The following is a 26,732-nucleotide window of genomic DNA, read 5'->3' on the forward strand; positions in this document are numbered from 1 at the left end:
CTTCCTTTCTTTCTTCCCTTAGCCACTATTTTGCCTGAACCCTCTATTCATTTATCCCTCCATTTTTCTATTTCTGCCCTGGGTCCTTAAGAAATGTCATCCTAGCACAAACTTGTTGTGACTCCAGGGGATTCAGACTCAAAGGGCACATTCTGCATTTTGAATGAAGTGGGCCTTCAGGATGAATGAGAGATATTTCACTGGCTGTTAGTGAGAGGAAAAGAGAGTGAGACTATGGTGAGGTGTTATTGCCCCAGGACTAAACCTTTGTTTGTTCTTACTGCCTCGATACCTCCATTTTCCAACAGAGCTTAAATTGAAGGCCACTTTCCTAAAAGGATTTAACAATATCCACTAAAGTTTCTATCTGACAATATGATGTTTTTCTTTCTTGTAAATGGCATCTATAAAATGTACCATGCACTTTTGGCCTCTTGTCTTCCCCTGTGAATGCATGAGATAAATTTCCCAAAAATCAATAAATCAGGGGTGAAGCAAAAGAAAAATCTGAATTTGTTGAACTTGTAGAACACCTGCAGGACAACTTGCAAGTCGAGTCAGGCATCTTGCACCACAAAATCCAATTAATTTAGTCAATACAGTATGTTTTGTCATTTATTATGCTGTCATTAATCATTATCATAATGGAAAAAAGTCAATCCCAAAAACTTTAACTCTATAAAGGAAATGACTTGGCTTCTCTGATGTGATGAAGTTAAAATGTACCTATTGCAGAGCAGCTGGTATGTTTCTAAACTATTGTGTGCGTGAATTTGTGAAAACAAGAATGGACTTCTGCGTACCTTTGTTTCGGATTGATTCTTAGATTGAGAGAAACCTATAAAATCTTTTGGCCAGGAACCAATTCTCTAAAGAACCAAAAGCTCAATTGCATTGTTTGTCTGGAAGTTTGTCTTGTAGCCCGAAAAAAAAAAAAAAAAAAAAACGTTTCCCTCTGGCTATCAGCTAATATCTCCACTTAGTCGTTCTCTAATCCACTTCTTTACTACTGTGCCAAAGTGCATTGCATCCCGGCAGGATAAAGTCCCTTGGTGTGTAGAGTAGGTGCTGGTTTTATCCTCAGAGTGGCCTAACACTGCTGTTCTTTAACATCTATACTTGATTTTCTTGAATCAGATTAGGCAGTAGTGTTTATACATACACTACCAGTCAAACTCTTGGAACACACATTCCTATTCATTTGAATGAGAAAGTGTGTCCAAACTTTTGACTGGTAGTGGAAGTGCTCCCCTGTTGCTCTCTTCTGCAAACAGATGGTCTGCAATGCTGCCATTACCACTGGAAAGCTCCTCTTTCACCTCAAGGTTGATGGTTCAGTTCCCACTTGACCTAAATGCCCCAATGCCCTTTTAGAACCAGACTCTGCCAACCATCTGTCTGCCCCCCTGCACAGGGGAAATATGGTGGAATATGAATTATTAGTGCAGGATTTAAATATTTGGCTGTTCACCTCTGTTTTCTAGTTTTGGACCTGGTGGCTGGGTTTTTAACTCCGGGTCACAGATGCAGCTGTTCACTGTTTTGTGTCAATGATGCATCATTGAAAATGCTCATACACAAAACAAAGAAATCAGATAGAGATTATATTCCTTGTTTTAATATCTTTTTTATACCTCCACTATTAAATAGCATTGCTCTCTATGTGCTGATGTATAAACTGTTTGGTCCTGGTCTTTGGTCCTGAATACCCTCAAACGTTATTTTAGTGTGCTTTGAATTAAATCTCTGTCACGTCTCAGCGTAGTCCTGCCTGAAACTAAATATCACGGTGCGGAACTTTACTTGTGCACTGCAAACCAGATTACTGCTCCAGCATTAATTTCTTGGTCACGTTATTGGTGGAATTTAGGCTTCAGATAGCTCCTCTTGAGGCCAGGGAGATAAACTCACGGGCAAATTAAATTATATTAAAAAAAAAAGAAAATCTTTAGGATACAGTTTTTAATAGATAAAAGAAAAAATTGAATTATTTTTATTATCAAATGCTGTCATTAAAATGAACACAATTCATCACAGACCCTCTCTTTTGATACTATTACTTAAAAGCCATTGTGCTGCCTTCTCTCTTGTTTTTGCTGCAGGCCACAGAAAGCGATCTGGGAGATGTGGATCTGTCTGGACTCCCAGAGGCTGCAGTGGACAGTGAGGAAGAGGAGGAGGAAGATGAGGACCTGGAGAGAGCTTCTGACACTCTGCTGGGCCGTGATCTAGTCCGAGAGTGCCTAGAAAAAGACCCAGCGGACCGCAACGATGATGACATTGGTCAGTCAAACCCATTAGTATTAAAACCATGAAAACCTCATTTGAATATAGGAAAAAAACAACACTTTAATTTACTCCTAAATTAGCTGATCAATAGCACATTTTTAAATGCAGGTCAGACATGCGACTGAACTGTAAAGAAGAACTGAGATGCATGTCACATCCTTCTTTGGTGGACTTGAACAGTGTCACTTTTTATTTTTGTGTCGATTTTCCCAAGATTCACTATCAATCATTCAGTAAGCACACACAGTGGAAGTGCACAAATGCCCCTCTCACAAAAAGAAACCTTCCAGTGGTCTCTAAACATCAGTGCCCTTTTAGAGTGTATTTTTAAGCAGGCAATCACAGAGACGACCTCATTAGCGTGGCCCAGTGGGGTCCTGGAGGAGAAGGTGACCACATCAGAGAGCTGAGAGGAGTTGTAAAGGCCTGGCCTGCTGTGCTCCTGCGGGGAGGCTGGCCTTCTCCACTCACGGCTTCCACTTACAGCTCATTCAGAGGAAAGAGTGAGAGAGGACTTTAGAGCAGGATCTATCTGACTCAGGCTCAACTCCGGCTCACATAGTATCTAAAAAATGTGTTAAACTTAAATACATTTTTTTTTATTCATAACCTTCACTTGAGCTTAGTTAGTATTTTGCCAGGTGTGCACCGCAGGCTGGAGGAAGGTTGCTCATTTCTCAGCCACAGTGCAGAGGAGGGAGACAAAGGAGAAGCAGGGAGGGAGCATCATGTGAACTAAACATTTGCATATCATGTACACGTGATGAATCTTTCCATTTACTTTAAACCACATTAATCACAGCCAGTATGCACATATCAAGGCCTCTATATGGCCAGAACATCCTTCATCTGGTGAAGATACTTCATGATGATGATTTATTGATTTTACTTATTTATTTATTTATTTTTTATTTGTGTGTGTGTGTGTGCTTCGTTTGAGGGATTTGCCATCTTTATTATCATTTGCATGTTTGCTCTAATTTATTGCAGCTTACTTGTTGCAAGAAAACAGGTATAGATGGATAATAAACTGTTATATCACAGCTTAATAGCCTTGCAACCACAATTTTCACATATTACAAAAACCCTTTCCCTCTATTTGAATAGGCAGTGGCCCAGGTGATTTATGTGTGAACAACTTTCATAAGGAGGCGTTAAAGTCTATCGTTTGTTTTAAGGCTGCTGCTATTTGTCAGTGGAAGAATTTATGTCTACTGTGTTTTCCTTTTCTCACTTTTTATGTTTTACAAGATCATAATTTTTTCATTTTTCAGTTGCTTTTATTTGTCCTCTTCCTAATTTTTTTCCAAATAGAACAACTACTTGAATTCATGCACCAGCTTCCAGCCTTCGCCAACATGACCATGTCAGTGCGGCGGGATTTGTGTAGCGTCATGGTATTTGAGGTGGTGGAACAGGCTGGCACCGTCCTACTCCATGATAAGCAAGAGGTATGAATGGACTAATAAAATTAATGCTGTCAATTTTTAAATGTATGAAATTATTATTATTTATTTATTTAATGTGCAAAATTTGTTTTGTCTTTTATGTCTGATTATGAATGAGTAATTATTCTGAATTACCTTAACCAGTTGGATAGTGTTTATCTTTATTAATTAGGAAACAAGATTATGTTACTGGCCTGCTGATTCTTCATTTGGTTATCAATATAATAGCATTTAAAACATCTTAAATCTGTCTTTATGTAATCTGGAAAACGATGAGGTAAACAAGTACAGAAACATCAAACAGGATCTAATAGGATGACATTTTTAAATGATCTAATATTTATGACATGGAAAGGAAAGATACAAAAGAAGAGATACATGAGAGCATTGAAGAATACAGAGAAAAATTGCATGTTCACATTTTTCTGTTTGTGGCGACTCAAACATCCTCACCACCTTGGGGGCTTTCTGGAGCTAACTCATATAGAAAAACCAGCACACAAAAGGTCACAGCAGAGTGAAAGCCCCGTCAATCACTTAAGCTGCTACACAGCTAATTAATTAAGTTACATGCCTGAGAAAGGGGCGCTCTGTCATGCCTGTTTGGTTACACACAGCAGCATCAGAACTGACAGGGTGATAAATGGCAATGACCTGCCAGTGGCCAAGCCCCAAGTATCCATGAATCGGCAGTACATTGAATGCATTTATATACCTCCTTAGCGTCTGTGCTGAGTTAGTTGAACGATGGATCTCCTTCACTTCACTGTCTTTCTGAGGACTTATGTTGAAGGTCACAGAAGAGCACTCGATTTACTCTCACAAGTGACTATGGCTCTAAGTGAGTGAAAGAAGGAAGGGAAGATCAAAACTCTAAACCGGTCTAACAGAAATAAAAAAAAAATAATAAAGAGAGAAAATGGCATTTGGCACTAAACTAGCAAGGGATCATCAGAGTGTCCCTCTTTTGCCCATGGTTTTAAGATTAAGAACTTCACAAGTAATGGTTTGCCTACATCTGCAGGCCCCCATAAATACTCAAGATAGAAATTTGGGCTGTCAGACGTGTTATATTTATGGAGCCTTTGTGAAAATAGCCTCTTGAGGACAAAACATAAGTGGTTGATTACATTAACTCACCTCAATCTGTATTATTTTGTCGTAGCTAAGGAAGATATACAGTGACAAGAAGAAAAAAGAGAAAGTGACGTGGAAAGAAAGTGAATTTAAGATATCTTGGTAAGAAATAGTGAAGAATGAAAAGGCAATGAGGAGGGAATCTCAGTTATTGTTGTAGAGGGAGCCCAGGGCTCAATCACCCTCCCTCCATCCGCTTACACTCCAGATGAATGGCTCGTTATATTATGCCTGCCAGCACCTCCTTTTCAAAAGCTGCCACTAGAGTCATGATACCTCTTCACCACCAGAGTCATACCGCACACAAGACACTTTATTTTCACAATATACTAAATGTCATGTTATAAAATATAACCATTTCAGCAGTCATTCTTCTGTAGCTGTGCAGGTTTGTTAAATGCATTCTTGCATAACTTCTAAAGCCTCTGATGTGTAACGTTGAAATATTTGAAATATGACATCATGTTGTATTTAATGCTTTTGCTTGTGGGCTCTACAAAATAAAGATACAAGGATGTAAAAAATATTCACTTAGTGAAGTGGTCGTAGTGTCTCTCCAGATTGTTTTGACGATGTCATCTTTGTGTCCCTGATTGCAGCTGGACCACTGGTATGTCATTCTCAATGGGGCAGTTGAGATCAGCCACCCAGAAGGGAGAGTTGAAACTCTTTGTATGGGCAACAGTTTTGGGATCTCACCCTCTCTGGACAAACAGTACATGAACGGAGAAGTTCGTACGAAGGGGGACGACTGTCAGGTAAAAAAAAAAAAAACTGCCTGGACTGCTTGCTTACAATAAACTAATGTGCATTTCCAGCCTCAATACGTTAAAAAAGAATAAAGTATTGTTACGATCTGACCGGATTTACCTCATAAACAAACTTTTGTCTGCACTGACATTTGATTAATTCCAGTGTTTCGCATGGTTTGGCGAGGAAAAAAAAAGCAGAATATGTTTTGAAAGTGAAAATAGCATGGTGTTTCCACTGTTACAAAACTAGTTATGCCTTTATATTTACAAGAAAAATGTGTTCTTTCTGTTTAGTCTGCCCTGCTTTGACCCTATTATGCAAGAATACAAGAATAGCAAATTAAAGTTGTGTCTTCATCTCTTCTGTGAACTCTTGCAACTACAGCTAAAACAACTGCACACCTGAGTTTCATATTTCTCTACTGTCTTTTGTTCTAAAGATTAAAATTTTCTATACATTGTATTCCTGCTAACAGTCTTTCACAGGTCGTGCTTACTAATTGTTTGTCCCATAGAAGACTAGTTTTAAAAATAGAGCTGTGCGATATCGATACATTTATAAAGCTGAAGAAAAAAAAAAAAAAAAGCCTAGCTCATACATGGTAACGTTCACTGAGTCCACACTACCCAGTTCCTCCAAGATGCACATCATTTCCTGTCTTAAGATGTACAGGAAGTTTCAGAGGTAGAGCTTTGCAAGGCAAAAGCAAAACTGATGATTTAGTCTGGGGAAGCTCAGCTAGTAACAATACTGGAGGGTAGAGAAGAGTCATCACCTTGCGTTTTCTTTTCACTGGGAGATGACAGGAAGTTTGCCTTACTCCAGTGTCAAACTTTATCAAAGGATGTTTCTGCTGAATAGCTAGTTGAGGGGATTTTGGACAACCATAGGTACTTAAATGAAACCTCACTCGGGTTAGACAGAGTGAGAAATCGGCAAGTTGGACTGTCCTTCCTTCATCCGTCGCTCCATCCCATGTCTCTCTCCACCTGCCCTTATGTTTCATCTGTGCTGTTGTTTGAGTACCCAATTGTGGTGCGGAGTAACGTTGTGCTCTACTATAAGTTCACCCTCTGTCCCCATGTCATCCTCAACCAGTTCGTCTGCATCGCCCAAGAGGACTACTGGCGCATCCTTAACCATGTGGAGAAGAACACCCACAAGGTGGAAGAGGAGGGCGAGATCGTAATGGTGAAGGAGCACCGTGAGCTCGACCGCAGTGGGACCAGGAAGGGACACATTGTTATCAAGGTCAGTGATTTTGAAGTGTTATGTTGATAGATTTTTAAGAGTTTCGATGAATGTTCAAGAAAGAATTTTGCCCTTCTGAAGTGTGAAGGGATGAAGGTCTGCAGGGTGGTTAGAGCTGAAACATAAGGTGCAGCTAGCCAGCTGTTTGAACCCAGAGCTGAACCTTGACCAACTTGACATAAACATATGTTTCACCTTGTCCAAGAGCTAATCTTAATGAGTATGGTCAAAACGCATGGACGGTTTAGTAGCCAAGATTAAGGTTAAGATGCACACCAATAAGACAGTAAGTATGTTCACCTTAAGCTTTGGCTAACTTGACTAACTTCAAATATCAGAAAATCATGCTATCAGCCTTTTTTCAGTGTTGGACTAGATTGATTTGAGTACCACTTTATTGTCAATCGACCCTACCACGGCATACAGCATCTTGCAAATACATCGATGCACTGCTCTGTATTCTTACTGATTTTTGAGAAGCACTGTTAGCACTATTAGTGTTTGCCAGAGCGTTTCCTTGTACACTACACTGCAGAGCGCTCCAAGGGCTTTTGATCTTTCTTCTCAAGCCTCCCAAGGCAGCCAGGTATTGATCGGATAATGGGCCTGAATGATTCTTTGGCCGTCACTCCAAGGAAAGCGTTCTGCTCCAGAGCACATCCAGTGGAGATGAGTCAATTCACAAGTGTTTCCACTTCTGTTTTTGGCTTTGTTCTTTTTGTGTTGGACAAAAGTGGATGCCTCTCTAGTTTCTGTTCCCTGTCAGATGAATCGTTTCCCCCAGAAACCTCTGCTCTGGTCACATTAACAAACTTACTGAAAAACAGAAGAGGAGATTTATGAGTGAACATTGTGAAACATCCTCTTACAAATTCATTCTTATACACAAAAATCAAGAATTTAGTCTCATTTTTTTTAGCCTTCCCATGGGACCTCTGTATCAAAGCTTGAATGTGCTGTTGTATGCATGTGTGTGCGCGTGTGTGTTTATGTGTATGATTGTGACTTGTGTCGATAGGTTAGTAGCACTTTAGTTCCATAGCTGGAACTTGTGTCCTTGTCACTTTTATGATTAATGTTGATATAATTTATTAAAATTGTTGAGTGCACGTAATGTCTCGTTAATGTGTGTGTGTCTGTATGTAGATTGTGTTTGACCTTGTTTCATTTCAGCTGCCTTACATGTGCATGTATTTGTGTGCACAGTATGTTTTTCGTTGTATCCTGATATGCGTATGTGTGTTTATTATTCACTCCAGGGAACCCCCGAGCGTCTGATCATGCACCTGGTGGAGGAACCGTCAGTGGTGGACCCCACCTACATCGAAGACTTCCTGCTGACCTACAGGACCTTCCTGTCATGTCCTATGGAGGTCGGCAAGAAATTACTGGAGTGGTTCCAGGTGGACGGCCTCCGGGACACAGTAAGTGTGTCTGTGTGTGTGCACACATGTGGGAATTGCTGTGTTTACAGTATTCAGCCAAAGTTCAGTTTTTAACCATGGCACTGATGGGACATTTTTGAAGAGAATGTTTTAGTGTTACGTTTTGGCTTTATAGGTAAAGTCAGAGTGGGGCTGTAGGGGATTTCACAAGGTGTGTGTGTGTGTGTGCGTGTCATCACGTCACTATGGTAGTTTAAGGTTTGTTTCTACAAAATGTGGATGAATCTGGCGGCTAAGTCACAAAGTTGTGTGTATACACTGGTGAACAGTATTCAAGCAAAAGTATATGCATACATGTTCCAGTGAGATATGTGCGTGTCTGCGATTTTGAGTTGCGTTTGTCAGCGCAAAAGGGCACATCAAAGGTCAAGTAGGTTATTTGTCTGGGATATGAATGTTAAGGTGTTCATTTGTGTGTAATTTAAAGGTTCCTTTAATTGATGTTCCTAATGTGCCTATTGCCACTCCCAGTGTTTAGTATTCATAGATGCTGATGGAAATTTGTGTGTTGTGCTGCTCACATTCAGATCAATACAAGGTTCTGCCAGCTCAGCCGTCCTTGGGCCAAGTGACTATTTGTTCATGCCTGGCACTCCCATTGTCCATAACTGCTTTAACATAAGATTAGTCTTGTTCTGTCGATAGTTTCTATGTTGTTGTCATTCAGGCTTATAATCTTCAGCTCTGTTAAACAGGATCTAATCCTTTGCAGAAGGAACAGGGATAAAGAGAATGTGTGTGAGGAGAAAAGAGAGGGCATGAGCAGCCAAAGAGAAAGTGGAAGTGGACATTGATTGATTCTCTGTGTTGATGTATTGGTTGCCTTGTTCACCCTTTGCAAAGGTTAGAACAATGTTACCTCCAGTCTATATGTACAAGCATGATTGTTTGCATTTGGTCTTTGCTTTAAATCTTTCTTCTAATTATTGCGAGACATAATTAACTGGTCAATCAGTGGTTAAACATTTTCTCAATTTGCACATGGTCATTATTTCAAGTCCCTCTTGATTTGTATATTTGTGTGTTCAGCTGCTATAGAACTTTTTTTTTTTTTTTTTTTAATAAAGCCTAAAACTATTGCTTCACTGAGTACAAATGTAAATCCATCACAGGCAATTCATGGGGTCAGAGTAGTAATTGAACAGTTTCACATAAATATTACAATTTTATATTAATGAGAATTGGGCATTTTTTGACAGCATGGTAATTAATAAGGAAAATGTTATGAAGAATTTAGCTACAACAATGTCCAGGAGTAATACACAACAGGCAATACTTACTACATTCAAACATTCAGCAAGATCTCTCCACAAATATATCCTCAAATCAGGCCATGCTCAAATAACCATTGGTCTTTGGAGGACTGCAGCGTGAAAAGATATTGTTAGAGGAACTGTGTGAACATAAGTTTTGTGTCTCAGCTGAATTGAGTTCTTGCTCTGTCAAACAGGTAACAAGAATAGTTCTGCTGTGGGTCAACAACCACTTCAATGACTTTGAGGGTGACCCAGCTATGACGCACTTTCTGGAGGACTTTGAGAAACGTCTAGAAGCAACAGTAAGTCCAGCCTTCAGTGCGTGCTTGCTTTGGTTTGAGTGTTGTTGAGCTCTGCTTAAGGATGTTGTAACTTTATACCCTGTGTTCCCTTTGACTATCTGGCACAATATATTATTTTATTATAAGTGTAGAAAAAAAATCACAACAAAGTTCGGATTTTCCTATTAAACGCTGGAAAAAAAAATGTTAAAACTGTTAAATATCAAGACACCAAGTATCTCCTATACTTCCACTTTATGTTTAGTCAGAATGGTAGCTCAGATTTAACTTTTTTTTTTATCTGTTATCTAAAACAAAACTGGTTTTAAAGCAATTTTGATGTCATTACATTTGTAAGTTGTTTTTACACCTGAAGCACAGCATTTTACACTTTTGAAGACAAAAGCCAATTTAAATGCAAGCCCTCTTGGGCTCATCATTTTCCCATTTCCCTTCCTCATCAGAAAATGAAGGGCCATTTGAGGCTCCTTAACATAGCATGTGCAGCCAAGGCTAAGTGGAGACAGATCACTCTGCAGAAGGCAGCCAGGGAGTCACCACTCTACTTCAGCGTGCAGGGCGGCAGCGAGAGAGGATTCGGCATCTTTGTGGAGTCAGTGGAGGAAGGCAGTAAGGCCGCAGAGGCCGGACTCAAACGAGGAGATCAGGTAAGAGGGTACAACACGAGAGCAAACTCTACTGTTTTAAAAGGAAAAAAACAAGTATCCTCCATTACTTTGCTGATAGCATCTTAGTCTCAATCTCGCCTTTTTAGCATGAATTTGGAGGCTGTATCTGGGGAATGGAAAAAGGAACCAGATATAGTCAGTGAGATTCTTAGCGATCCCCTCTCTAACTTCAGGTTTAATTCAGCAGCTCTGCCTGGACTTGCAACTTTAGTTGAACTAAAAATAACTTCTAAAGTCTAGTTCAGCTGGAGAGGAACTGTAAAAGAAAATAAATCAAACAGAGAATATGCAACTAACTACCAAGGTCTGCTCAGAGGCAGAGGTTGTGCCTTCTTGATCAAACTCAACATCTTGACTGTCCTCAAAATGTCAGGGCTTTTTTTACTGCTCATGTTGACGCACAAGCAGTATCAAAGTAGTTTTTTCTGATTGCCACAAACTTAAGCTGCATTCATCGCTGATGTCTTTCATGCAGGTTAAATTATTTCCTGTTTTTCTTGTTGTTGTTTCTTTTTGCATCTCATTTAGTTTACATTAATCACTGAAAGGGTGATATGTAAAGACTGTGGTCAAATCACATTGGCCAGTATTCAAAGTGCACTGCACACTTTCCTCTTTGTGTCATTTAGTGAGGATGCTGCTGTTGTTCACTATTTGCATTTATTGGCTGCATTTGTGCTAGAATAGAATTTACTAGATGGGTCTAGAAACTTGATGAAACAATAGTAAACTGGAATAGATATCATGATATCATCAGATGGAGTCAGCCCTGCTATAACTTATATATTATCTTCATTGTCTCAGATCATGGAGATTAATGGTCAGAACTTTGAGAATATCTCCCTCTCCAAAGCCGTGGACATCTTGAGGAACAACACACACCTCTCTCTCACAGTTAAAACCAACATATTTGGTGAGTGAAGTCGGAGTATTTGTACTCACACACTAATGTACACAAAGCACAGTCTAATGCAATATCAGTGCTACCCATGTTAAGACCCTCCCTCCCTCTCCTCCTTTCTTTGTACCTCTCCCCATCTAGTCTTTAAAGAGCTCCTGAGCAGGATTGTGCACGAGAAGAAAAATGGCATCCCTCACCTTCCCAAGATCCAGGAGAAAAAAGGAAATCGATTCTCCATCCCTGACCTGCCTGGAGACATGGAGTTTTCCACAGACCACAAGAGCACCAGGAAAATGAAGGCCAACACTGTGTCAGGTGGTCGCAACAAGATCAGGAAGATGCTGGAGAAGACACGCTTCAGCATCCTGCCACCCAAACCATTCAGGTAAGGAGCTTTCCGGAAACACAGATGCCTGTATCATTCCAAACGGTGCCTGAACCAAGAGGGTTAAAAGCAATATTCCAATAATATCTATACAATTACTGATAACATCTAGTGGGGGGTTGACAAAAATTTTTCACATAATAAAAACAACATTGCATGGATTTAATGTCCGAGATTCATGAGAACTTAAAAAGGTTACAGTTACAGTCACATCTGAATCTGAAACTTCCTTTATTTAAAAAAAAAAACAAAAAAACACTTTTAAGCAAGTGGCCAGGTCACAATCCTGTCTACTGTCTCTGAATCAGTATTGTAGCAAGCTGTGACCATCTGCTGACAGGAAATATCGGAGGCGTGAGCAGAAATCGAAGCTTCTTGCTATCTAACCGAGCTGAACTGCACACTGCACCTCACAGCCCGTCAGAGAGATACATTTCAGCCTTCTCTTATGGCTTACATAAGCAGGAAATGGAACAATTTCCCCCACATCTAACTACAATGTGCACCTGCATTTTTTTTGTAGTAATATGCAAGACCATCCCATTTCAAGTGAGCAATGCTCTGAAATAATGACATTTACTTTCTCACTTGTGGTTGTCTGCAGTGCAGTACCCTTTCTCTCCTTTAACTCTCAGCTGGTTCAGCACTATGTTCAGGGCTCCAGCCAAATCACAAAAGTGCAGCATCAGCTTCACCACCATCTCCATCATCATCATCATCATGTAACCATTGTTGTTGTCATCCATAAGTAGCCATTGTACTAACAGCATCTGGAGCAATTGAAAGCAATTGAGCAGATAGGTGCTCACATTCGGTATTCCACCCGTAACATGCTGATATAGAGTTGTTTTCACTCCATCATTTCACGCCTCTCCAGGCTTCATTAAATTCCATACTGTGTCAATGCTGGAGAGGGAAGATGCTGTTCTCGCCCTGTCAATTACAGAGCTAACGTGCGTACTATAAGCCCCCCCAACACACACACACACACTTTCGTTTATCTCACACTGCCTCCATGCTATCTGGTTCCACCGCTGCAGCGATTATGTGCAAAAAGACACACAGTTTGCATGAAAACTGATTGTGCTCTGTCTCATAAAGCCATACGCCATCACACAGCCATTGATCCAATTCAGAACACAGCTTCCCAAAGGCCTCCGCTGCCGTGTAGTTACTGGCCAAACAAGCGCTGTCATTGCTTTCATTTTGCTAGTTGCTACCATTATAGCCACAGTTTTATTGAAAGGAGCTGATGGATCATTGAAGGGACTGCAGAAGAGCTGAGACATTCATGCCAATCAGGATTCATCAGTGCCTGTTGTAGGATGAAAATTGAGGGAAGGCAGCATTTTTAAGTTGTCTAATGGATGTACACACACGTATGTGAGCAGACTTCTATAGACAACGGAATTTAAGATACCTTCCTGTTTTCAGTACACACACACAGAAACTTGAAACCTGTGACTACCGTGGCTATGGTGCAGTCATTCTAACAAATGTAACATCAATACTTTTGCTAACTTTCTGCTCACATCGCATGGGGAAAGATCATCTGGCATGTTTGATTAAGGCAGATAACCATGTTTAACAATTCAAAATCCTGTTCGTATCTCTTTTCCCAACATGCATACATACATAAACCCGCTGCTTCTGCTGATGCTTCTTCCAGCTCTTGGCCGACATTGTGCTCACCGTCCGACTGTGGTTTTATATGACAAGGACACAATGGCAATAAACAAGTCGTTTTTCTGCCAAATTAACATGTCAGGGCCTGTGTAGCCACCTTCACACATATCCCACATTGACCAGCTGAGGTGATTTATATTCCACAGATTGGAAAGTAATACATAAGGGTCTTAGCCTCTAGTCAACCTGTCTCAAAAGTCGGGCTGATTTACTGAGATGATTATAAATCATTGACGCCATATCCCATGATCTCATTTTCATCCTCTGTACTTCTTTGCAACATTAAAGTTACATGCACTAAACCTTAATGCATATTACAAGAACTTTTAAGTGATTAAGCCTTCGTGCATCACAGCATTCACCCAATAAATCCCATTTTTCTCCATGTACACTGCACTGCTGCTCCACCTGCAAGAACAGTTGTTTAGGAAATTATATCTTCTTGACTTACCTTAACAGTAGTAAGAAATTAGAGAAATATAAAATAACAATAGAAAGAAAAAATATATGTTTTTTGGATTGTAGCAGGTCTGTGTATATTCATAACAATAAACTTTTGTTTCAGCACTTTAAGTCAGGGTAATAAAAACAACAAATCAGCATTTGGAGATTAATTCACTTAAACCTGCTCAAGATTCTTTTCAGCACTTTCTTAAAGGTCCTTTAGTAACATATTCTATGTGGTGTTGTTCAGTGGTGTGCTTCCTGTTTTTAAATGACAGGTGAATTTCCTCATTTATTCTGCACTTTCCTGTCATGTGTTATATGTAGATCTGTGCTGCCAGTATGAAAATGTCAATGACATTTCTCCACTTATTATTTCACAAAGCTGTCAGTGTTGTACAATCTGCTAAACTTACATGTGTGTGTTGTTTTTAGTGTGTGTGAGAGGAGGCATTGTCTTTCATACACGGGCTTTAGTCGCTCTGCTAATCGCTGAATCACTTCCACTGAGTTCTGCTTCTGTTTTTGTTTTTTTTTTATATATTCTTCTTCTTCTTGTTTTTCTTTATTTTCTTTTTCAATGTTTCTCTCTCCCGTTTGTCTCTGCTGCTTCAGGGGCCTGTTTGGGTAAGACCAGTTGTGTGACTCCTGCTTTTCCAGCCATTTCATTCAGCATCCATCTGCAGATAAGCTCAACACAGTAGGCAGTATACACACGCTCATACACTTCCCAACTCCGCTGACCTTCAGTAACATGATTAGAGATCTGAATCTCTTCATTTTCTCACGCAAACTCTCCAATTAAATTTATGTTCTGCCTTTCCAACTCAACTCATTTTATTCAACCAAATATATTCAGCAGGAAGTTTCCAAAAAATATCCCAAGGCCTTGGCTTATTACAGATGGTTTTTAGGTTTTAGTTGCTAAATGTCTAAGTGGCAATAGTCCTTGAATTTCAGTCAATCCGCTGAATACCTGCATACATAAGTTGTTGTTTTGTTTTTTTGTTTTTTCAAGGCACCACGTCTTGTCTTTGCCATATGTACTGGTATAAGTATCAGTAATCTCAGGAATTGAATACCTAATTCATACTGAACTCATTTGGGCTGTGATCAGGTATCATTCAGTTTCTGTCTAGACCTCCACTGTTCCAAGTAGGAATTAGATTATATGTGTGATACAGCTAACAGTGCTGGTCCAGTCTTATTTGAGCCCTGGCCTATCTCTGTCAGCTTGATTTCACCACTATCCTTTTCCTATGTTGTCGTCTGTTTCTCCTCTATGATGACATAAGAACCCTATTATTGAATCCATATCCAATGTTATTCTTTCCTTTATTCTTGATCTTTTTTTTTTTTGCCATCTTAGCTCAAAGCTTGCAGAGGGTTTGCTAAAGCAGCACACAGCTGTCAGTGGAACCTCCGCATTAATGCACCATGTTCAGTACATATTTTACATACACACACCTAGATGGCAGCTGCAGTATGTATGCAGGCAGCATGAGATGAGGTTTCTAACTCAGACACTCCTGTAGACTGCGACTTCAACACCGACAATCCACACATACATATTTAACTGTGCGTCATGTTGATGTTAGATCTGTGTTCCGTTTGTTATAGTTTATTTTTTAAATTGAAATCCTCTCTGTTCGACATCTTTACACTGACAAAGTCATTTCCAGGTATTGAGTATGCTCCTTAAGGTTTTAGCTCCCACAGTTTAGTAACAAAGTGTTCAACCTTCAGTCAGCTCCTTGTATCGTTTGAAGCAGGGCTGTCCACTTTGTGGGGTTGTCTCAATAGAGTTGCAATTTCATCCTTAAGAGGCCCTTCATGCTAAAGGTTGATGTTCACATTTCTCCAAGCACATGAGTGTGGATGAGGGTTAACTGGACATACACACACACATGTGAACAATGGGGTTTAGAAGCTAACACACACACATGCAAAAGCAGGAACAGAAAGAAATAATCATACCAAAACAGAGAAACATGAGCTGAAATACTCAGGACTTTTGTGTCTTTTCATGTGCGCTCCTCCTTTTGCAACATTTATTTCTGTTAGCTTGTGTTCACCAGTCTCTTTGTCTTGTGTAGTGTGTGTGTATGTGTTTGTGTGGTGAATTTGTGCACCTCTATCAGTGAATGCTCCTTATCAGTTACTGCCATTCATGAAACAGCCTCACAGATGAATTTCAGCTGTGTCACTGCTGCATATTAATAAAAATCTAGTGATGTATTGTGTTGCCAATCTGCAAACGTAGACATTTTGATGCAATCTCCTGATGTTTTTCTCTGCAGTGTTATGAGTTGAGATTTTAATATGTTTTCCAGATGAAAGGAAATACACTCACTGCGGTACCTGTGTTTAGAACTCATAAAGAAGTTGGAAAAACACTCAGGCGCTTTTCTGAAAAATGTCCACTGTTGCAAAATAAAAGCTTCATTCTGGAAGTTCATTTTCTAACTTGAAGTTTATAAATTTTGTCTCTCTCTCTTTTTTTTTTTTTTTCTTTTTTCTTTTCTCTCTTTCAAAACCGTTTACTTTTAAAAATGTCCGTCCTACCCTCCCCTGATTTCCTCTCCAGTGATGGTGGCATGGGTCAGTCTCAGGATGACAGCATTGTGGGAACCAAACAGTGTCGTCACAGCGTGGCCATCATGCCCATCCCTGGCAACCTGTCGTCCAGCAGCCCTGACCTGCTGCAGCCGGCCACCAGCGTCCTTGACTTCTCCAACCCAGCAGGTAAGAAAACCATGTTTACTCTTCTTCTTGTGGTGCTCTTGTCTTTTAGTCCAAACATCTTGACAAAATCATATTTGTGTTTTGAACAACTTTCTATCATGGCCTCAGCCATTAATGAGTGACTGAGTATGAGTTGTCAAACTGTTTAGCACTTCTGTCCTGAAGCAGTTTGTCACATTTGACTGGAGTCCACAGCTTCATTGAGCGATGAAAGCCACCTGTGACCTGAAGGATTCCAGTGTTCAATGTGCCTGGAAAGAAGCTGACAGACAGCCATCCATACAAGAGGCGTTGTGTTGGATGCACTTATTTATCGTTTTCATCTTTCTCTTTCCTTGAAATAAACTCAGGCTGTTCAAAACACTTGTGCTGACAAAGGAACATGCCTTCACTCACCCAAAGAAAGCAGAAGGGGTGTTTCAGCATAAGTGTACACACCTGTGTCACAAACACACACATGCTGGAATTGTATCCCTCTGACAAGAATTAAACTTCTGGGCCTCGAGACTTATTTATCCCTTTCCTATCTGGCGGGTTAATTATTTAAACCAATGTAGTGTGTGTGTCAGTCAGTCAGTCAGGGGAGGGAAAGAAAGAGAAAGTGGAAAGGTGAGAGAGTGAATATGGCCCTGATTTATTTCACCACCCATTTGTCTTTAAGATCCACACACCAGGGAGAGACACACACATACATACATAAATCCGTAGCCAGCAGTCCTATTCATCATTGCACAAGAGAACAAATGCACACTCCAACTGAGCCTCATCAATCACCCACTATTATATCAAGTTTCCTTTAGTATTCTGACCTCCAATTAGATGTAATAGTAGAGGATAAAGCAGCCCGCTCAAAAACAAAACCCTTATCCAGGTTCTCTGCAGGTCTTTCTCCAAAGTCCTACCTGCAACTGCATTAGCATCAGAGATGGATCACTATCACTTTTTCCACTGTCATGTCTTTATAACCAGTCCGTTTGTTTTCTCGTGATATTGTTGGTAGAGCCACACTCTTTTGCCTCTCTATTTCTTTGTTTCTTTTTTCACCTCTTCTACATCTTTCCCTCGTCCATCTCTCTCTCCCCTGCTGCAATGTTCTCGCAGTGATTTTAAACAGATGTTCTAGTGTGGACATGATGAGTCATACTCCCCTCTGGTTTCCCATGAACAGATTAAGGCTACACTAGAAACTCAACTGGTCTTCCCTCCCTGTCATGATGTTTCCATCCACTATGGCTCTTTTTATTCCTCCCACACTCTTACGCTCATACTCACTGTGTTTTCTCTTTTTCCTCTCTGCTTGCCAAGCCCTGGGACTCTACTGTAAGTATAAATACCTTTAGTGCCACTGTTTGATTGTGCTTCAGTTAATATTCCTTTCCAAATGTTCCTTCCAACATGTCTTTTTCTTTTTTGAATCATGATGATTTTTTTATCACTTACTGGATCTCTGCATCCTTGAACTGTCTCCTTCAGTCTCTTGGCTTTGAAATTGTACAGTGTTTACTCTTCTACTTCAACTTGCAACTTCGTCTCTTTTCAGGCACTACAGTATTTAAGGGCGTACAAAGTGTGCCAGAAGTCATCACATTTGCTATTTGCAGTTAAAACAAGGGCTTAATTGTCTGCACTCTATAAAACCTATTGAACTTTACATTTGTAAGGTGGCTCGAATGGCTCATATTTTATTTCAACATTAGACAAAGAGATGTGTGGCGTGTTTTGGAGTCTACAGCCTGAGTGTACCTTACCTATATCACTATCTTCTGAACATCTCAGGCCATCGTGTCCTGCCCTCTAATGCTCTGCACCCATCTTCCTGGGTGTTTTATGAATGTATGATGGAGTCAATGTGGAAAAGCTTTGACAACAGTGGAGAGGAGGAGGAGGAGGAGGAGGAGACTGAGGCTCCTGGCCTTTCTTAATGTTGTGTTTGCAAGATCTCAAGACTTTTTTCCCCTCGTACAATCCAGTCAATAAATGCACCCTCTGGTGTTGATGAAAATTAACGATTCCTTATTTAAGATGATAATAGATTGGATTGGGCAGTGATCATCCTCCTGTATTCAGGTCAGGTCACATGATTTTGGCCGAAAGCTTCCCACACTCTACTGGCATCAGACACAAAGCATTTAGCTTCTGCTCAGGCCATCTTCACTACCTTTCACATAAAGAGGAGCTCTACTGCTGCTGCAATACAGAAAACAACACTTAAAATCCTGATGGAAGCTTTGTAGTTTGGACTCACAGTCCATGTTTCCATAGATGTCACCTTCAGTAATCATCGGACTGCCTCTTGAAACGTGTATGTCATGTGTTTCAAATCAATAAGCTCACAATCCATAGAGAGGATATTCATCACCAGGAAAGGCTGTCAACATCAAAACATCAATATGTCCACATTCAAAGACCCAACTATCAACTAGTTATTGCATCAGAGAAATCCACAGTTTTGCTATCAAGCCAAGCAACGAGTTGTTGAAAACTGTAAAGGTCCACCAGTATGTAAATATTAAAAGTTCTACTGTAAGTGTGTAAAAATCCTGGTAATGATGATGTAAATCTTAAAACTGAATGCATAATTCCAGAGTAGGACATTTTAAACAGAGAAAAAAAGGGAAGAAAAGCAAAGAGTTCTGAGGCTACTTTCCCATGGGAAAGTATATTTTATATTTACAGCCTGAGAAGAAACTCACCGCATGCAGTCGAATCCAGAATGATCCAAAATCCCCCTGAAAATAGTCACGCCCTTCATTCAAATCACAGATATTGAACATGCAACAGTCCCCTCTGAAATTTGTACCCACACACAGCGACACACTCGTTACATAGCTTCACACATAGCTTCTTAAACACAGCACAGGTGATCAATTATCAGCATTCCTTCTAACCTTATTGTTATCGGCTTTGCCTTCTGCAATTTGTTTCTGTTGTGTTACTGCTGTAATAAGGATGATGGGTTAGGTGCCCCAGGTACCGTCATGTAAACACACACCCCCTTCATCTCCCACACTGTCACAGACAGACCTGCTCCATGCTAATAAGAGCAGAGGTAATGGCTTTGTATCTGAGCTCACTGAACTCTTTCCTGGTTGATAAACACGAGGATGTGTGTGTGTTTGCATATAAGCAACTTCTTTAACAGCCTCACTGCAACACACCTCTTGTTGTTCCCAGATGCTACTTTTTTCTTCACGATCCATTTTCAGGATATATGATTGAACTAAACCACATAAATAACTCAAACACACATTCACACACACACACTGCAGCTGTATGACAACTTCATGCAGTCTGTTGGAGTCGCCCTCCCATTGTCACAATGCAGTGTTCATAACTCACTGTTTTAAAGCTCTCTGGCTGCCTTTGGCTAATGGGCCGTACCCTCTTCCTTACTCAAACACGGGATCTTTAATGCAATATTTCACTCAGGGGGAACCTTTCCATTATTTAGCACACATCACACTGGGAAAGTCGTGTGTATCTCCTACAGCATCAGCTGCATCAGGAACTGCTACCCCATATAGACATTTTAGCCATCATGTGTGCAAATGCCAGTTAGTGTGCTTTATCTGTGGTTGTATGTACGTGCTTTTATAAAAAAACTAAATAAAAACATAGCTAATTTTTGGAGATGATGCAGTTTATTCTTTTTATGAATCATTCATCTGGCATTTGTGCCTTTTTAGTTTGTGTATTGTATAATACAGTTCATGAAATAATTTCACTGCAAGTGCTTCATCATTAAATGAAGAAAATGTGTTTTACTGATCAAGAGTGATTCACTAATGTTGCTGTTGAGTTTAAATCAATCTAAACCATCTTGTCCAAGTTGAATTTCATTTTAGATTCAAGTTACTGCTCCACAGCGAGCTGAAGGGTCTTTGACCTTTTTGCTGTTATAGTGTAATGAAAGTAAAATTTGGAAATGCTAACTTCTTGCTATATTTATTACATTTCATAATGTTCACATTTTTCAGACAAAAATAGTTGTAAGAAGTGAATGAATAAAAGAAATCTAACAATCTAAATCAGTTACCCGTCATTGAATTACAGGCAAAGGTTTTAACCATTAACCCTGATCACATGCTGACAGCTCTTTTCTCTCCTTTCCCATCACTCTCAGACATCCCTGACCAGGTGATTCGGGTTTTTAAAGCCGACCAACAGAGCTGCTACATCATCATCAGTAAGGACACTACTGCCAAGGATGTGGTCACCCACACCGTCAATGAATTCGGCCTCATCTCAGCACCAGAGACCTATTCCCTGTGTGAGGTGTCAATTAGCCCAGAGGGAGTCATTAAACAGCGCCGTCTGCCCGACCAGCTCTCCAAACTGGCTGATCGCATTCAGCTCAACGGCAGGTAAGAAGCAGAGTTATACTGGTGTGGATTGCAATATTTATAGAAAATCAGAATTTGACGATTTTATGCAACCTGCAAGTCATCCACATTTACTTTAAAATTCAAACATCTCTGTCTTTAAGATTGGTTATGGCAAACCAAAGCAGTGTTTTTCTCCAAATGGGACAGACAGTGTTCGTCTTAAAGCACACCACAGGATTTCTTTCATCTATTTACATATATCATGGTCAGGTAGTTCACTGGTCATGGAAATAAGGTGTAGATACAAACTAATGTAAGATCCACAGTGAGGATCTTGGACAGAAAAGCTGGAAGTCAAACACAATTTCTGAGACTTTATATAGACCTGTGTTGTGTGGAAGACAAAGTCAAAAACATAACCCACTCATCTTTCATCCCTTTCTTCTTAAATTCTTCCCAGTTTTGGAAGGCCAGACATTTTTAACTAGTTAGTAAAAATGAAATAAAGGTTTTATTCTGGAACCTAGATTTCCAATCCTGTACTGTTAAAGAGTTGCACCTTTTACCACATCTTCAGAACCACCATCCTTATTCAGTGCAATGATAAATCCAGTCATTTTACCTATTAGTGCAGATAGAAAGCTTATGTTTGTTCCAACAAAAACCCAAAACAGCAGTTTATAGTTTCATATTATGTTGCATGTGATTGTAGGTGGTCACAGATTTTGCATCTTTCAACATATTTAGACGAACATAGTGTGAACACTTGTCTATTTCTTCCCCCACCAAAACACTGACACTATGTGTTTTGCTTAGATGTCTCCCAGTTTGTTGTTGTCTTTTTGATGCCAGACACATTTCTTTTCAAGATGAAAGTCAGGACATGTGGGATAATTGGACAGAAGCCCTGAAGTCTGCTTTAAAGGGACTTCTCCATCCCTTTTTCACAGCTTTCTCCCCCTCTCCCCCTCTGTCTCCTCTGGTCCCTTATCCATCCCCTCCCAACTAGGTTAGCATAAATATTTCACCTTCTGTCAGGGGCGGAGGCCTCGGCAGACACCATGGCATGTCTGGAATTATTCATACAGCCACTCGTGCACATGCATAGATGCAGACGGTCACCTCCTTAATACACAGTCATGCATCTGGAGACATATAGACACGTGCATGCAGTGTTTACATAACCACATATATTTGTATCCATGGATTTTAAACATTTACAACTATACACATACACACACAAATATGCACGTGCACGCACACACACAAACAAACATATTCGTGTAAAGAAAGTCTCCAACTGAACACAGTTGCACGCATTCAAAAACACTTGTGGTGACACCCTCCCTGTGCTCTTGATGGATGGGTGAGTTGCAGGGAAAAACACCTGCCATAATATGAGATATTGGTGAGAAAAGTGTTGGTTTAAGTGTAGCGCTATGAACAACCAAGACCTATAAATAGCTCCTCTCGAAAGCACATTTTTCCACCCCACCTTTTTTTTTTCCACATATCCTATGGTAGTTATTTTTGACAAACTGTAGTATTCACTGACACACTGTCATGCTCGCAGTGTTTCTACATACATACATATACATTGTGCGATGTCAGTAAAATGTACATTCAGAGCAGTTGGCAGTCGTCATATTTATCAGGATCAGTAGGGAGGTATTTCTGCTGTGCTTCTCTCTGTCTCTCTGCCTCTCTCTATTCAGCTGATGACTGACAGAGGGTCAAACAAGGGGCAGAACTCAGCCAACAGCAAGCCTTCTTCACACTGCCACCATACATATAGATGCAGCCTAGCACAGACGCACACCCACAAACACCCACAAACCATCAATGCTTCTTTAGACTGGCTTTATTCCAGTGACTTCGCCTCGCCCAGATCTACTTAGCACCACTTTGTTCATCATTAATTTAATCTCCCCTCTTCTCCCATCTTCTCTTCTCTCCTGTCCTTGTCTCCTCACCTCTTTTCTCATATTGCATCCTCCCATCTCTACTCAGATACAGCCTTTTAACTCCTCAGCTTTGTTTTTGAGCTCACAAACACGAATGGGGAAATATGCCTTGTGCTTCCTCAAACCCTAAGTATCACCTTCTTGTTGATACTTAAAACCCAGCTGTTATGTCAGAATCATAAACTCTAACCAAATTTAGAACCACATCCATGCCAACACTTTGCCCCTGAGGGTTAAAGGTCTCATACGTGCTGCATTGCTAAATGACCATATTACAGCCCCATTAGAGGATTCGGATGTGGGGGTTTTAGGCTCAAAAACATAGAGGCACATAATGAGAAAAGAGATGGTCTGCTGCTGGAAGCTCTCTGGGAAACCTATCAGAGGTCAGGTCTGAAGAGAAATGGCCCTTTTCCCCCACTCATTCATGCACCTGTCGTCTTCCTTAGCTCGTTTGCTCGAAGGCTTTCTGTCCTCCTTCACTGTCTCTCTCCATCTTTACAAGAAACTGAAATGTGGCTGTAATCCATCTGTACCATCAGAGTATTCTTCCGTTTTCCTCAAACTAATCCAAAGTTGGAGACATGAAGAGTGACCATTTAAAATGCAATCTGAAATGAGAGCAGCATTCAGAAGATTTATATGGCTGTTTTTATGTGCACAAAGTTACAGCTGGCTGGAAAACTGGATCTTGTCCACCCACTTCTCTTCCTCTGCAGCCTCTATGAATGCATCTGAGGTTACTGCAGGTCTAGAGCCTTCTGTAGTTTTCCACGCCAGAAATCCACTTTTTACTAACAGAAATTATGTCACAAAATTATTTTACATCCTGCGTAGCCTGTACTCTTCTCTGAAGTTGTTAGTTCATCACTCCTCCCTTCTCTAGATGATTGTTTTTTGCAGAATTTGTTTTACTTAAACAGTTCAGTCATTTATTGTAAAATAGCAGAAATAAAGTTTCTTGGATTTGATTGTGGTCTGACCACAACAGACCACTGTGAAATATCAAAACTGTCCTTATCCTCTTTTCCTTGTTCTCTGACTTGTAGGTACTACCTGAAGAACAACATGGAGACGGAGACACTGTGCTCGGACGAAGATGCTCAGGACCTCCTCAGAGAGAGTCAGATCTCTCTGCTGCAGCTCAGCACCATGGAGGTCGCTGCTCAGCTCTCCATGAGAGACTTTGAGCTCTTTAGGAATGTTGAGTCCACAGAGTACGTAGTTGCTCAATATGTCTATCGAATGTGATCTTTTGAACACCACACAATCACATATTTTCCAAACCTGAGGGAAAAAAAATGAAAACTTTTTTTTTGTATCTCACAGGTACGTGGATGATCTCTTTAAATTAGACTCCTCAGCGGGAAGTGGGAACCTCAAACAGTTTGAGGAGGTGATAAATCAGGAGACCTTCTGGGTTGCCTCAGAGATCCTGAAAGAGCCAAATGCCCTTAAGAGGATGAAGACCATCAAACATTTCATAAAGATCGCTCTGCACTGCAGAGAGTGCAAGAACTTTAACTCCATGTTTGCTATAATCAGGTAGGCTTAGTGCATGCATATAAGTGTGTGTGTGTGCTTTGCTTCCTAAAGTCTGCGGTGACAGATAGTTTCATCATTTTCCTTATTTTTCCTCGGTTGTAATAAAGGCTGAGCATCAAAGCAGGATTCTTGGTCTGTGATGACAACTAGAATTTAATTCGTCTCTCTTGACAGTTTTTGTACCAAATGAGCTTTGGCCACAATTCTCCCTCCCCCTCACCCTCCTGTTTTTTTTTACCAAATCCTTCTTGATTCGTAAAGCCCACAGATTGTGCCTTTAACAGCCTACACCATTTAAAACAAGACTCCCATGGCAACATTTACACTTATTGGTTGTTTGTGCTGTTAATTCCCACCTTAATCTGAGTGTGCATGGATTCATTTTATAGTGTGTTTGGGCCAGCAAAGGTAGTTGAGAGTGCATTGGTTTTTCTAAAGATCTATATTTACTCTGTTCAACTTGTTTTATGCTGTATTGTTCTAATCTTGTTCGTTGTTGGTTGTGTTTACAAAAGGAAATGCACACAGGACCCCTCAGGTTCAAATAAAATCACGCCAATATGGGGTATTTGCAATTTCAGATCTTAATTTCCCTTTGTTGCTCCTGTAGTTCTGGGACGGCTGTGGCAGTTTCCCACTTTTCTGTCTAATATTTTACAGATTAATACTAGTCTGCAGTATTACTGCAGCATAAATTTGAATATAAATGCATGAAGATGCAGTTTTACAGTGTCGCTATAGATGTGATATATTTTGATGATTCTGCAATCCAACTCTCTCCTGACTTGCTCTCTGAATGTACTGGGGATGTTTACGATGTCCTCTGTTTATGTTGGTCATGTGGGACAGAGCCTGTGTCCACTTCCAAAGTTTGCAGCCAGGTGATTCTCTGCTCAGTGCTATAAAATGCACTTTCAGACAGAAGTGTCTGACCTCCACGTCCCTTTACAATCCTCCTCACAGCAGGGTTTCTTCACACATATGGTGTCAGGGCATAACTTGTCCTGTCGCAGGGACATTGTCCTGTGTGCGTATAAGAAAGCTAAGATGCTTTACCAAAACATTTTATCGTGGGTGCACATACACGTCACTTGGCTTGGCAAGAAACCATCCATGCAAGAGACACAAGATTATTTGGACATGCTCCAGCTCATAATATGAAAAAGGAAGAAGTGGTAAATGTAGGATGAGATAATACAGGTCCAGACCTGGTTACCTCTCTTTGGCATTACAAATGGGCACATAAAAGATGACATCATCAACCACAAAAATGTAACACTACACGCAGCAGATCACCAACTTGTAGAGGGGCTATGCAAAGCTAAAAAAAAAGTAGTTGCAGGGAAGGTTGGATACTTTGAGCTAAGGAGCAAGAGACTTTAAGTGGAAAGATGATGAAAGAAGAGAGTAGAAATAAATGCAGTGCCAGTCATGATTATCAGCTTTTTAAATGAGTCTGCTCAGAGCTGACTTTGCCTCAAGGGACTCTCTACTCTGGAAAATAGAAGGTTCACTAATTCAAGATGGGTAGCTCAAAAAGTACTAACTGTCAGTGTGGACCTGTTTGGGATATATGTGTTGAACATTCACACTAAAACTACGCTTATGTCTTTTTTCTCCCCTCATTTCCATTCTCTGCTTCTTCACTTCTACTTTGGCTCTTCACACCATAACCTATTTATCTCTGTCTCGCTGCCTCCCCATGCTCTCCTTGGACCTCTCTCCTCTCTCACATAGCGGTCTGAACTTGGCACCGGTGGCTCGGCTGCGGAGCTCGTGGGAGAAGTTGCCCAGTAAGTACGAGAAGCTGTTTGGGGACCTGCAGGACGTCTTTGACCCGTCTAGGAACATGGCTAAGTACCGCAACATCCTGAGCAGCCAGAGCATGCAGCCACCCATCATCCCGCTGTTCCCTGTGGTTAAGAAGGACCTCACCTTTTTGCATGAAGGTAAATGTCTTTGTGGAGAGGCCAAAATGTCCCCATGTCCCTTGTTTTGCTTACTAGCTTATTGCCAAATTAGGTTACTTCTGAATCTGTACATGTCATTCTTCTCAGCTTGATGCTCCCCACTTCCTCTGTGTTGTCAACTTCAAGCTCACTCAGGAGGCTTACTTCTGCTTAAGACTTCCCCATCGTGCCTTTTTGACATAACTAACAGTCTGGTCAAAACTACCCAAACTGACTCA

The 26,732-nt window shown here is 40.5% G+C and overlaps 1 protein-coding gene across 9 annotated transcripts in view; it reads left to right on the plus strand.

Moving 5' to 3' along the window:
- rapgef6 (Rap guanine nucleotide exchange factor (GEF) 6) overlaps positions 1-26,732 on the plus strand; it is a 121,143-nt gene that overhangs the window by 79,264 nt on the left and 15,147 nt on the right. For all 9 annotated transcript variants that reach the window (XM_029520118.1, XM_029520119.1, XM_029520120.1 and 6 more), the window contains 14 exons: positions 2,103-2,283; positions 3,604-3,740; positions 5,474-5,632; positions 6,726-6,878; positions 8,138-8,302; positions 9,774-9,881; positions 10,325-10,528; positions 11,354-11,462; positions 11,592-11,835; positions 16,553-16,710; positions 20,834-21,074; positions 24,049-24,216; positions 24,329-24,544; positions 26,282-26,493. In XM_029520118.1, the coding sequence (XP_029375978.1) occupies positions 2,103-2,283; positions 3,604-3,740; positions 5,474-5,632; positions 6,726-6,878; positions 8,138-8,302; positions 9,774-9,881; positions 10,325-10,528; positions 11,354-11,462; positions 11,592-11,835; positions 16,553-16,710; positions 20,834-21,074; positions 24,049-24,216; positions 24,329-24,544; positions 26,282-26,493 (2,455 nt within the window). The remainder of the gene's footprint in view (positions 1-2,102; positions 2,284-3,603; positions 3,741-5,473; positions 5,633-6,725; positions 6,879-8,137; positions 8,303-9,773; positions 9,882-10,324; positions 10,529-11,353; positions 11,463-11,591; positions 11,836-16,552; positions 16,711-20,833; positions 21,075-24,048; positions 24,217-24,328; positions 24,545-26,281; positions 26,494-26,732) is intronic.

This window comes from Echeneis naucrates, chromosome 14, assembly GCF_900963305.1.
Source record: "Echeneis naucrates chromosome 14, fEcheNa1.1, whole genome shotgun sequence".
Classification (NCBI taxonomy): Eukaryota; Metazoa; Chordata; class Actinopteri; order Carangiformes; family Echeneidae; genus Echeneis; species Echeneis naucrates.